Source organism: Coloeus monedula (genome assembly GCF_965178545.1).
Source record: "Coloeus monedula genome assembly, chromosome: W".
NCBI classification, from domain to species: Eukaryota; Metazoa; Chordata; class Aves; order Passeriformes; family Corvidae; genus Coloeus; species Coloeus monedula.
The window spans coordinates 27930214-27944337 of NC_138821.1; the positions used below are offsets into that span (position 1 = coordinate 27930214).

Here is a 14124-nt window from a genome sequence, read left to right on the forward strand (position 1 = left end):
ACGCCGTTGTCTTGCATCTGGGTTCTTTCTCCTCAGTGACAGTCTGAGTAGACATGGACGCTGTTGCTTTGCATTTGGTTCCTTTCTCCTCTGTGTCAGTCTGCGTAGGCATGATGTTTGTTGCTCTGCTCTTTTTCCCTCCCTCATCCTGAGGATGCTGCGCCATGGCTCTGATTCTAAGCATGGTGTACATGGTGCAGGCTGTACAGAGAAGACAAAGCAGAACTGACAGCAAGTTTATGCCGTCTTTGACATCCAGAGGGAATTCAATATTTTCAAAAACTGCTGTGCCTGGCCTGAAAGGCTGGAAGAAACCACTCTCTACTCCTCCCACCAGGGGCTGGGTGCGATTGTTGAGGAGATCCCAGACATAGGAGCCCAGACTAGGACAGCCAAACAAAACTGAGTATATACTCCGAATGGTATTCATCGCCTCGCAGGTTATTATGCTGTAGACATAATAAACCATTAAAGCAATTCTCATACCATTCCCTGGTTTTAACAGGAGTAATACTACAGGCAGGTAGTTCCCCATGTGAGGAAAAATATAAAGAGCAAGATACAGTACCCACGTAGACAAGCCGAGCACCATGGTGAATAGGTTTCCGTTAACACAAAATTGTAATTCTGACTTTCTCTCAGAGCAAGCCCCACATTGGGCGCCAAATTATGTACTAGTTTGAAAACAAACCAGTGGGAGGCACCAAGTCAGAATAACAATTTAATGGGGAAGTTAAAGAAAAGGAAAGAAAAAAAACTAAAAGAAAACACTGGTTCAAACTGACAGAGTCAAGATACAACCTGAGTCCCTGTTAGGCAGGGTGGTGGTAGCAGTCTGGTAGAATGGTGGCTGCAGTCCTCTGAAGCAGTGATCCTGTAGAAAAGAGGGTCTGCTCTTCCTCAGAAGGTCCAGTGGTGGCTGTGTAGCTCCTGTCCTCTGGAAATCCAGTGGAAAGGCCTTGTCTCTGGTGTTCAGCCTCAGCTTATATCCACGCTGGGATGCTTGGTTCCTCCCTCTGGGTGGAGCATCTCACAATGGGGTAATGAGTCATGAGGCCAGGTGTTGATTGGGCTCATTAACAGATGATAATCCAGAGGGAGTTATCTATGAGTCATGCGGCAGGACAATGATGGGCCATTAACAGCAAGATAGTCTGGGGGGAGGAGGCATGAAAACACTGCCCCACCTGATTTCAACGGCTGATGGGGATGGTAATAGAATACACTGCAACCCAGGACAACTAGTTTTATTAGTACTTTATGTCTGATTGATCTGTTTTGAAGTCAGTCATCCATCAAGGCTTGAGTACAGAGCTAGTCATGAGAGTGCTTTCTTTTAAGTGTCTGATAATTGGAACAAAGTTGTTATTCTGGGTAATAAATGTGTGTATATTGTGACATTTTATAGTTCATTTGGGTTGAGGCATAGTCTTCATGCAGTTGAATTTTTACTTCTTCCCTGTATTGGGTTTACATGGCAAGGTGTATGTGGGGACTCTGAAGGGAAATTCAAATTGTAACTGCTCAGCAGTGGTAATTTGTGACCGAGGAATGATCTGGCATGGAGAGCAAGAAGGGATTAAACTTGCTGGAAACAGGAATGCCAAAACCAGAATGACTCCTTGCAAGGGCAGTGAACTTTCCCTTTCTGATAAGATAAGAAACAGCCTCAGCATTGTCTTGTAGCCAACCTGGAATGCAGGGATAACTCAGGGACCACCTTTGGGTAGCAGAGCTGGGCTGGGGGATGGACCCCAGGCCAGGCTGAGGTGCCCCATGCAACCACTCAGGGGATTGGAGCTGGTGCAAGTGTAGATAAGGAATCAGCTCCTGATGCATCTTTGCAGACCTTGTAGAACCGCTTTTGGTGGTAGGCCTCTGTCCAGTGCATTGTTCATGAATATTTTTTTAATATATATTTAGTTACAAACATGTTTAATTCACTTTAAAGGGTACAATAAAAATTCCCTCATATCTTTTTGAGTAGAGGCCATAGGTTACCTGACAGTCACATCTGGTTTCAGCTGGCTTGGCAACAGATCCACCACAGGCCAAAGCTGAGCCAATCAATGAAGCTGATGATGCCTTTGTAAAAATGTATTTTAAAAAGGGCAAAATGTTGCACAACAGAGTGAGGAAAAAAGTGTGAGAAACATCAAGGTAAGAGAAGAAGAAGGGGAAGGAGGTGGTTCAGAAGCTGATTCCCCTAAATCCTGTGGAAGTTTTAGAAGAGATCACAGTGAAACAGATATTTCCCTGCAGCTTGTAAAGGAGACCACTCCAGAGCAGATATCAACACTGCAGCCCATGGAAGACTCCATGCTAGAACAGATGGATATTTCCTGAAGGAACTGCAGCCCATGGAGAACCCATGTTAGGGCAGGGGAAAAGCATCAGCAGGAAGGAACAGAGAGGAACTGTTATGGACTGACCTAAATCCCCTGTTCCTCAGGGTGTGAGGAAATAGATAAGTCAGGATTGAAGGAGTGAAGTTGTACCTGGGAAAAAGGGGTGGGGCAAAGGTGTTTTTCAAATTTGTTTCTCACCATCTAAATCTATTTTAATTGGCAATACATTCAATAAATTTTCCTCGAGTCTGTTTTGCCCATTACAGTAATTGGTAAGTGATCTTCCTGTCTCTATCTCAACCCAAGAGCTTTTCCATTTTAGTTTCTTCCCCTGTCCTGTTGAGGAAGGGAATTGAGAGAGTGGCTGGATGGGGGTCTGGCAGCCAACCAATGTAAACTCACCACAGTCCATAATTTTGATGTTGTTCAGTTAAAGATATGTGGCAGTATAGAAATAATAAAGATTTCAGAACATTTGTCATTCTGTGTGGCTGTGTGTAACTTCATTTCTTTTTACTACTACCTTTTCTCTGAGAGTGAGTCACTGGCTCTTACCTAGATGTTCATTGGTGCTTTGAGTGCAACTGATTGGTTAAAGTCAGGGTTTTTAAATAACATTATGTTTGGGCCTAATTCTTTGTAAATCAATGGAAATTTTACCACAAACTTCAATGCAAACAATGAATTGTTCTTGGAATGGATTTTTCTAAAAATATGCATTATTCTTCACACTTTTTTTTGTTAAATCCATGCTTAAGATTCAGAATTCTTCAATGCTGTTGTTCTTTATATTTTTTCCTTAAATAATATAGCTCTAGTCATCTGTTTTGTGTGGGGTTGTCATTGTTTATAATGCATGTTGTAAGAAATCTTCAATTTCTCCTCAGTTCTTAGAAATCTTGGATGAAAAATGCATTACCCTGTCACTGGAGGGTTCTTATTCACATACTTTCACTTTTTCAGTTAAAAGAAGCTTCCCCCCCAATTTTCTAATACTTCTTTTGATGCAAGTCAAAACCCATGAGCTACTTCTCTTTGCTTTTTGTTCATATGAAGTCCCAGAAAGCTCAGTCAGTTTTGTGTATGGTATTTTTATCTGTTCAATAATGTCTTTATGTGATTTCTTAATTAGTATTCTGTATCTATGTGTTATGACTTAAGTCCTAGGTTTGTTTTGGGTTTGTTTCTTTATTTTCTAGGAAGGTGGGAAAGGCATATATTAGAGGCTAAGCATAGCATGTTAGATTTGTGCAAATTATGTATGTGTTGTTTCTGAAAGTGAAAAAAAGTCCGTCTGGAGATTGGGCCAAGATTTCCTCTCTTTTAAATACTTAGTTTTAAATACTAAAACAATGGGTATGGCACAGATGAGGTGAAATGCTGAAATGGAAGCTACACCCACTGGGGGTTCCTATAGAGCTGTAGCACAAATAACTCCTAGCTGCCCTCCCCTGCCCATCAGGAACTCTGATGGACAGCAGCTGAAATCACTATTGCTTTTTCTCTGCAGGAGTAAAAAAAACTAACCAAACAAAAAATTAAAAACTCAACAACTGTTTCTGTGGCTTCAGAGCTTGTTTAGCTCATCAGTATAATTTAAGACTCTCCAAGTTCACTAATTTTGGTTAAAGTCCTATTTTATTTGTTGAATTATTTTTTTATTATTATTGTTATCTGTCATGTTCTATAGCATCTTTTTGAAGTATCATTTTATATATAAAAATATAAGCCTTCTGACAGGCATTTTTGTCCCCTTATATTTGGTAGTAAACCACAGGCTAAAATTACATTTTTCCTATGGGTATGTGATTAGACTTGAAATATATGAGATATGATGCTATATTTTAAGACATTGAAAAAGGTTCAGAATAGCTGCAATTGTCGGGTAAAACTATACCCTCTGAGCTAGGTAAACTTGGTAGCTCTGAGAAACATCTAGAGGATAATCTGTATTCCTATAGGTTTTTCTTATTTCTATGCTCTATGTAATTATCATTCTTGGCAGACCTCTGTTGTAATTATGTCATCATTTGAGATTTATTTACTCTGAGCAGAATGCATTTGGTAAAACTAAAATGTCTCACTAGTCTCAAAGTGGGAATGGTCACAGTTACAAACATTTGTAATTTTTATTCCCTATTTTAGGAAAGACATTTGGGTCAGAAGTAATTTTTCATAATTTTAGATGTATTTCATAAAGATGTCTATACTGGAGCTAGCTATCTTATGCTTCACTAGGGAAGAGAAATGGGTACTTTGCATTGTACCCTAAAAGTTTCTTTTTCTCTCTATTGACTAAAAGGTGCCCTAGGATGAGGATCTCGGTTGAAGATATGTTGGCAATGTCTAGTCTGCAAAGGTATTATATATATGACCAATTGCAGACTACTTCAATGGGATAAAGTCTCTTTGTCATTTTATGCTGCCACAACCTACCACAGTATCTCTACCACAACTGAGCCCCTGGTGAAAGTTAGTTGCTTTGATGTGCATCTTGTCTGTATTGTCTAGATGTGTGGCCAGTCCATAGAAGCACCTCTTGGACTGGTCTGAGATAGTGGATTCTTTCCGAGAGAATTTGACCATAGAACTGTAAACTGCAATTCTCAAAGGAATTGTGGTCCCATCTCTGAATGAATGGTGCTGGTAGAAATCAATTTGCATTGGAAGGTCATGCTGTTGTGCTGGTTGTCCTCTGACCTGAGAGCTGATGAAGCCAAAACTTTGTTTGAGAAGCAAGGGTGCCTTTTGCTACTCTGGGGTTGTTTGTTGACTCCAAATTGGGGGGCTTTTTGTTTGTTTTGGTTGTGGATGTGGCTTTGTTGTTTTTTTTGGATTTTTTAATTAATATCACTCTGTTAATTTCTTTCCAGTCCTGGTAGACAAAATGTCTATAGAATAAGTGGTCTACACAGCAGAACTTTCCATGAACCATTTGGTCGTACCATCTGAGGTGGAGGTGAGTGAAGAGCCAGCAAATGAAGATATGAATGAATCGGTGGAAGCTGACTTGGAGCACTCACAGGTAGAAGAGGAACAACAGTCTATCTGCTATTCAAGACACAGCGACCAAGGGGTACGATCTGGGCAGGAAGAAGAAGGAATGCTAGCTCGATCAGCCAGCACTGAGAGTGATTTCCACAGCCACATGGACATGGTGGAAGGGGATGTTATAGCCACAGCAGAGGATGGCTATGATGTAGATATAGTACAGGAGAATGAGGATGAGAGTACATATGCAGTGCAGTACAGGCCTGAGACTGAGGAGTACACAGAACATGCTGAAGCAGAGTATGCTGAGGCTGTTCATAATCAAACGTTGCCTGACCGTGTCCATTTCTACTCTACTGGACATGAGGAAGCCATGAATGCACTGTACTCAGGTTATATATACACTCATGACCCCCTCCACCAAGGAGAAGATGAACGGTATGCTGAGCCCTATGCTGACTATAGGCAGCAGGAGCATGTATATGAGGAGATAGGGGATGTGCTGGACCTTGATGTTAGGGAGGGGCTTCAGCTCTATGAGTGGGAAAGGGAGGAAACTGACAACTATCACAAGGAAGCTCTTGGTGCCCGCCTTCACCATTATGATGAACGATCTGATGAAGAGTCAGACAGCCCTGAGAAAGAGGCAGAGTTTGCTCCATATCCAAGAATGGACAGCTATGAACTAGAGGAAGATATTGATCAGATTGTGGCAGAGGTGAAACAGAGTATGAGCTCTCAGAGCTTGGGAAAGGCTGCTGAAGACATCCTAGAGTCAGAGCAAAGCTTGGATAATGCTCATGGTGTCTCTGGCAGGGTGCACAAAAGCAATGGTCAACTGTCAGCTGGATCTAGGGCCACAGCCAACCCAGGACAGTCAGTACAGCAGAGCAGAAAGGAAAAAAAGGATGCAATATCACTGGCCATCAAAGATATTAAAGAAGCTATTGAAGAAGTGAAGACAAGGACTGTTCGTTCTCCTTATACCCCCGATGAACCAAAAGCACCTATTTGGGTGATGAGGCAGGACATTAGTCCAACCAGGGACTGTGATAATCAGAGGCCACTAGATGGAGATGTAAGTATACAGATCTATAGGATCACATGTTACAATTAAAGGAACAGGGACCGTGTAATATACATTACAGTGAAATGGAGAGGGTTATACTCTTCTGACTCATTTTATTTCTAAGCAAAGTATGTAAAGCTGTATCTATTTTAAATTTTTACTTAAAAGATGCATAAGAACTATACATATATGTTGTCAGTGCACCAAATTTTCCTTTATGGAACACTTCTGACTTTATTAGAGTTGTAATACAGATGAATTTGACACAGAAAGCTCCACTGACTTTTTTTTCTGAAACAAGTGCTACTACTTTTCTTTTTTCCTAATGATACTAAAATCAGCCAGATAGAAACTTTCTAACACAGTTTTGAGTATTAGAAAGCAGACACTTTATTGTAGCACTAATCACTGAAGGAATCCTTCCTCCATTTGAGTGCGACGAATGCTGGGTGAACAGAGTTTTTAATCATACACACTGATTACATATTCATTAGCTATCCCCACTTCCTTGACTTTATTTGACATAGTCACACCCCTTATCAGAAGTCTTTATATGGTTCTTTGGGGTCTGTCTTCAGTGTCTGATGTCCTTTTTAGGAAGCTGTTCCTCAAGCCCCACTTTTCAGTAAGTGCAATATCATTGTTTTGCATAACTTCTACTTTGTCAGCCTTGCAGAGCTGAGCTGGCATCCTGCTTGTGTTTTGCATTACTTCTATTTGCCTAAGTTACATCTTTTATTTATTTCTTCAAGGCTGTGCTGTTCTGTTCTACTGTCCTTGATAAGAGTATAATGTTCTGTTCCACTATCCTTATCAAGTGAGTAAAATGCTGTTCTGTTCTACTGTCCTTATCACTAACATGCACTGGATAATTAGAATAACTACCAAATAATTTACTCTACTAGTTTGAAAACAAACCAGTGGGAGGTACCAAGTCAGAATAACAATTTAACAGGGAAATTTAAAAAAGGCAGAAAACGCTGGTTTAAACTGACAGAGTCAGGATACAACCTGACACCCTGTTAGTCAGGGTGGAAGTAGTAGTCTGGTAAAATGGTGGCTGCAGGCCTCCTGAGTGGTGGATGTGGTTCTGTTGAAGTGGTGATCCTGTAGAAGGGTCTGCTCTTCCTCGGAAGGTCCAGTGGTGGCTATGTAGCTCTTGTCCTCTGGGAATCCAGTGGAAAGGGTTGTCTGTGGTGTTCGTAATCTCAGATTATATCCAGGATGGAATGCTTGGCTCCTCCCTCTGGGTGGAGCATCTCACAATGGGATGACGAGTCATGAGGCAAGGCATTGATGGGCCCATTAACAGAAGATAGTCCGGAGGGAGGAGGCAAGGAAACACTGCCCCACCTGGTTTCAACAGCGCATGAGGATGGTAATAGAATACACTGTAACCCAGGACATTTACCTTACAGTATAGAACCTTGTCTGTTCCTGTAAATTCTGGACTTGTCAGTTTTGTTTTCTGTCAGATAATAATGCTAACAGTTTCTATGAAAAACTTGTTAGTATTACTTACTATTTCTATAAAGGTACTATCACAGATGCGTATCTAAAATGATTCAGACTCCTTATCTCCTTGCAGTCTCTAGAGATTTGCTATGAATATTATATTATATTATATTATATTATATTATATTATATTATATTATATTATATTATTGGAAGGTACCTAGAATGATCATCTAGTCCAACTCCCTGACCACTTCAGGGCTGAACAAAAGTTAAAGCATGTTATTAAGGGCGTTGTCCAAATGCCTCAAACACTGTCAGGCTTAGGTCATCAGCCACCTCTTTAGGAAGCCTGTTCCAGTGTTTGACCATCCTCTTGGCAAAGAAATGCTTCTTAATGTCAATCTGAACCTCCCATGATGCAGCTTTGAACCATTCCCACGGACACTATCACTGGATCCCAGGGAGCAGAGCTCAGCACCTCCCTCTCCACTTCCCCTCCTCAGGAAGCTGCAGAGAGCCATGAGGTCACCCCTCAGCCTCCTTTTCTCCAAACTAGACAAACCCAGTCCTCAGCTGCTCCTCACAGGACATGCCTTCCAGCCCTTTCACCAGCTTGGTTGCCCTCCTCTGGGGGCAATTCAAGGACCTTCACACCCTTCTTAAATGCTGGGGCCTAGCACTGCACACAGCACTCAAGGTGGGGCCACACCAAAGCTAAATACATCAAGACAATCACCTGTCCTGACCCCAGTTGGTTCTACTGTGTTTGGTGCATTCCAGAACAGGGTAGATGCAGCCCCAATCACTACAACTGCAAATTGGAATAATGTTGGCTAGTTTCCAGCCAGGGGGCATCTCCCAGAGTCTCAGTGCTTTTGGATGAATCCCATCAGGCCCCATGGACTTATGATCATACAGCTGATGCAACTGGTCCCTTACAATTTCAGTGTCCGCAAATGGAAAGTCACTGTCCTTGCAGTCGTGGTCCTCCAACTCAGAGGGCTGGGCAGCCCAAAGTCTATCAGTATTATTAAAGAAAGGCAAAAAAAGCATTGAATGCCTCTTCTTTTCTTCATCCCTATTAGTCAGGTGACCAATAAATATCAGTCCAATGTATTCTTTAGAGCTCCTCTTAACATACTTTAAAAAGCCTTTCTTTTTGTCTGACACAACCCTGGCCAGTTTCAACTCTAGTTGAGCTTTGACATTTTTTGTCTTCTCCCTGCATATATGAGCCACAGCTCTGTAATCTTTCTGTGAAACCTGATATTGCCTCCAGAGATCATACAATTTTTTTTTCCTCTTGAGCTCTACAAGGAGTTCCCTGTTCAGCCAAGCTGGTCTTCTGCCCCTCTTGCTTGACTTACAGTGGAATTGCCTGTTCCTGTGCTTCTAAAAGGTGGTTCTTAAAGACTGACCATCACTTGTGGACTCTTAAGCCCTCAGATTCCCAGGGTACTCTGCTAACTAGCTCCCTAAGTAGCTTAAACTTTGCTCTCTTGAAATCCAGGGTACTAACTTTGCTGACCTTTTTTCTCATTGCACCAAAAATTTTAAACTCAACCATCTTGTGATCACTGTGGCCAAGACAGCCTCCTACCATTGCATCCCCCCCAAGTCTTTCTCTATTCATAAATAAGAAGTCTAGGAGGGCATCTTTCCTAGTTGGCTCACTATGTGCTTGTGACATATTATTGTTGTAAAGTAATCCCTCTCCCTCTACCTGAGTGTTAAAGGCCACTATTCAGGTTTACAGTCTTAGATTTTCTTTTATCAATTCTATACTTCTTGGCATCAAGTCTAATTTGCATCAGAAGAGGTTAATAGCCTGTTGTTCCAGTTCTCATTGCTGCTCTGTGAAGGTAATCTTCACTATTAAATTTACAAGGTTTTTAAAAATTCACAATAAAGTAAGTTCATAAGCAACTTTTAACTGTGTTAAAATTTATACCTGTTATGAAAAAGATCAATAGACTAAATTTGGTGGGCCAAAGTCATCCCTAATGTGAATCCGCTCAGTTATTTCCAGGATGACTGCACTATAAACATCTACATTGCTCTTTGTTGCTGTGGAACACTTTTTGGTGACCTGTTTGTTTGGAAGAACATGGAATGATAGAAGTTTATTTTTGTTTGGGGTTTTTTTATTTTTAAAATCAATATCAATTCACTTTTTAAATAAAATTTTTGTAAGTGTCAGGGCCTGAAGCATATTCCCTCTATTCTGGGAATTTACCTGTCTGAATCCAAGGTTAGCTCCTTCACCACTAAGAGCTATTGTGAAGAAAGCTAGAAGTCAGGGCCTACACTACTTTCCCCTGGGAGCTGCTTTTCAGCTGAGGCATTACCACTGGGCCATGCCTGTGCTACATCATAACTGGGTAGCAGCTATGTCTGTGCCTGGTGGATCTCTGATTCTGACTGTGACCTAGACCTGCTGGCTTGTCTTCTTGGCTTGGCCACGGACCTGTCTCATCACTATGGACTTGCTGGGTAATCACTGGACTGTGTTTGACCCTGACCACTGCCTCTGATCTTGACCCAGACTTGCTGCTCTGCATCCTGGCTCCTTGTTGGTGAGGTCACTGCTCCTGCTTGCCTTATTCTTGTGCTCCATTCCTGCCTCATCTTCACTTGTGGATCAGCTGGCCCTTATTGGTCCCTGACACTAGTCTCCTATCAGAATTATCCAAAACACTCTGGTGTCTTCTGCATCAAAGGGAATTCTGATGATGAAAAATTTATTACATGCAGTTTAAACATGAGACATATCTATGCTTTTCCAGCTATGTTCAAGCCAAGTAACTAGTATTCTGCAAGAAGGAACAGATTTAGAAGCTGCAGGAGGAAGTCAGCAGGTTATGGTGCATTAGGGAGGGGGACCAAGAAATAGAGTATTATTTGAGACTTTGCAAGAAGAAATACTAAGTCCCCATGACACTGACCTCCAAGGATTACCAGACAAAGAGCTTTAACAGTGAACAGACAGCATGTTGAAGAAGTATGCACTGTGATCTCTGGTGACCTGTTGGAACAGAATGCCACTTCACTCCCGTTCTAAATATCTAGCAACCAGCAACAGAGATGAAGTCTTGACAGTGGACAAAACCAATGAGCCTTCTAATTCCTTGGTAGCCTCTATTAGTTGAATGTGATTCTGGAATTTCTTTTTAGTAAGCATTCAAGATAGGCCTTTTCAAGAAATGAGGAAAAGGAGGAGTACGGTGGATTTTTTTGTCATGTGTTTGTGAAGAAAAAGTAGCAGAAATTAGATTTCATAACATAATATTTGATATAGTACAAGATTTAAGCTGTGGTGGGAATGCAGCCAAGAATTTTCTTCTGGGTTATTGCTGCTGATATTTCAAAGTAGAAATATAATCATATTACAGTGTTATACCACTAGCTTGCTTAGAGAAGGGATGTAATAGTTGCTTATGAAACTAGAAGGATAAAATTTTACTGTTTTGCTATTACTGACAAACTGTACTGATCTGACAAAGCAAGGACCAAGATTCCTATGTTGAAGGAGACTATAGAATTTCAGGGCTGCTGGGTTAAAAAATCCCCAACAGTGTGCATAGCTGAATACTAAAGCTTCCTCCAAGGGTTCAACCCTGTGATGCCTGCATTGCCACATCTCCTAAAGGTCTGGTTTTGAAATATTTGCTAGGTCAAAGCTTTACACTGTTTTACATGCTGTATTTTTGTATCATATTTGTACTAAAGTACTACTCTTGACTTTAGATACCGCGTTATAGCTCTTTAATATTGGCAGCATTTCACAGGAGTCTCCTATTAGTATGATAGCATTTCTTATAGCAGTTTAGCTAGGTATTTGCTGGTGGATCATACAGAGATGGAAAATTCATGATACTGGTTTTCTCTGCTGTTTGCTTTATTTTTCTAATATGTCTTTTGCAAGTATACAATATCTCATAAAGGTTTTATAGTTAGAACAGAGAACATTCTTTATGATAGTGAATGAGTGGGGGAAATAGTCTGAAAGTTGGTTTCTCCATTAAGAGTTAGTTAAGGTTTTGATAGTGGGGGGTCTGCAGTGGTGGTCTCTGGGAAGAGGTATGGGAATGCCCTGTGCCAGACACAGCTGGTTCCAGCCAGCTTGTTGATGGACACACAGCAGGCTGAAGCTGAGCCAGTCAGTGAAGTTGGTGGTGCCTCTGTGAAAACATTTAAGAAATTACAAAAATGCCAGATGATGAGCAGAGGAGTGAGGGGAAAAAAAAGAAGACATGAGAAACAGTAGCATGAACACCAAGGTCAGAGAAGATGGAGCAGGAGCAGGTTCTCCAGGCACCAGAGCAGATATTCCCCTGCAGATTGTGGAAGAGACCACACCAGAGCAGATATCCACACTGGGGCCTGTGGAGGACCCCACACTGGAGCAGGTGAATATTTCTCAAAGGAATTGAGGCCTGTGGAAAATCCATGCTAGAGCAGATTTCTCCTGACAGGAACTGCAGCTGTGGAGAAGACCTATGCTGGAGCAGGGGAAAAGTGTGAGGAGGAAGGAGCAGCAGACAGGAACTGTTATGGACTGACCTATATCCCCCATTTCCTATCCCCTCTGTGTTGATTGGGGTGTGGGGAAATAGAGGAGTAAAGCTGAACCTGGGAAAAAGGGGTTGTTTAAATTTGTCTTTGTTTCTCACTGTCCAAATTTATTTTAATTGGCAAAAATTAAAGGAATTTTCCTTAAGTCAAGTCTGTTTTGCCTATGACAGTAATTGGTAAGTGGTATTCCTGTCTTTATCCATGAGCTTTTCCATCTTCTCCCCCTGTTGAGGAGGGGGAGTGAGAGAGAATCTGGGGGAGTGTGTGGCAGCTGGGGAGGTCAAAATACAATTGTCTACCACTGAGGGCAGCTATTAATTTTTCAATGTGCTTAATTGAATAGATTACTGACAAAGAAAAAAGGTTTTCTGTGACAATTTACCTGTTTAGATAAGTCTCAACATCCCAATAGACTGCATGTGATCATTGCAATGAGAAGAAAGGGCTATAACACTTCAGAAAGTGTTAGTTGTGTTTTGGTGTTTTCCTCTTTTCTTATTCCCACTGCCAAACCAGGAATATTTCTACATTGGTCACTCAAATTATGTAATTTTATTTTCTTACCATGTCTAGTTTCTATCTCCTGATTGCTCTTCACCCTGGGGTGCTGAACCAAGTAGGCAACATCATCAGGATGTCTGCAGTACAGCAGAGACCTCCACTAATAAAGAGGTAGTGCAATCTTTTAAAGACACCATCTTGTCTGTATTGCTTATGCCTTTCTATTTTCTTTATGTCTTTGTACATGTGTAATCTCCTCTCGTACCAAAACAACAACAAGAAAAAACTGGTTTGACATTTTTCCTTTGTGCTTGCCTCCCTGTCTGACTGAATGCATAACATGCTGTATCTAAGACCATTTGTGATTGCATTCCTTACTGTGTTTGGCCACAACACATTTAACAGGCTAGAGAGTATTGATTTATTGAGGAACAACTGCCAGTGTAACCTCTGTATTCAGGGCAAGAGGAGCTAGCCCTCTTCCTTGTTGCTGCAGAATACCTTGCCATAAAGAAAATAACCCTTCTCAGCCAGGTGAATAGGCCCTTCCAATGTAGCAATTTAATGCTGCCTACTATCTTATTTATGGACAAACTGACCCAGAGGAACAAGTAAGTGATTTCTCAATAATCTGCCAATGATTCACAGGCAGAACTGTAACTAGAATCTAGTAATCCTGATGCTGGGCTCCTTCAAGGCAAGCTATACACTAATTTTTTTTTTTTTTTTTTTGTCAAGGCCTGTAGCTGGCAAGTTTCTACTCTGCAGTAGTTCCACTGAGATGAGATATGAATTGCTTCTCATCTCACTGATATGAGAATTTTTTTTCAAACTTGAATGTTAGATTTGTTAACAGAGATGTGTAAGTAAGTAGACAGTTGCTGACAGATAACTTGTGCTTAGCTATCAGCTAACAGCATGATTTATTCTACAAATGAATAAACCAATGTGCTGTAACAAGAAATATTGGTTGAAATTTAGCAAGACTTAGTCCATTTTTTTTATCTTCTAAGGGGAAAAAAATCTTGTAGCCTGTGTATATATATTAATTTTAAACCATGCTTGCATTTAGAAGGCAATGGAAGCTTTCAGAAGACTTAGGAATTTTGCCCTTAATTTATCCTGCACCAAAGCTTTCAGCAATATTGAATTGTGTCATTATGATTTCATCTACAATATTCT

The 14124-nt window shown here is 41.0% G+C and overlaps 1 protein-coding gene across 2 annotated transcripts in view; it reads left to right on the top strand.

Annotated features, from left to right (window-relative positions):
- Positions 1 to 5274: 5274 nt before the first annotated feature.
- Positions 5275 to 14124, top strand: part of LOC309584578 (amyloid-beta A4 precursor protein-binding family A member 1-like) — a gene marked incomplete at its 5' end in the record, with an annotated part of 107107 nt that continues 98257 nt past the window's right edge. For both annotated transcript variants that reach the window (XM_082300666.1, XM_082300667.1), the window contains 2 exons: positions 5275 to 6417; positions 13015 to 13113. In XM_082300666.1, coding sequence (XP_082156792.1) covers positions 5275 to 6417; positions 13015 to 13113 — 1242 coding nt within the window. The remainder of the gene's footprint in view (positions 6418 to 13014; positions 13114 to 14124) is intronic.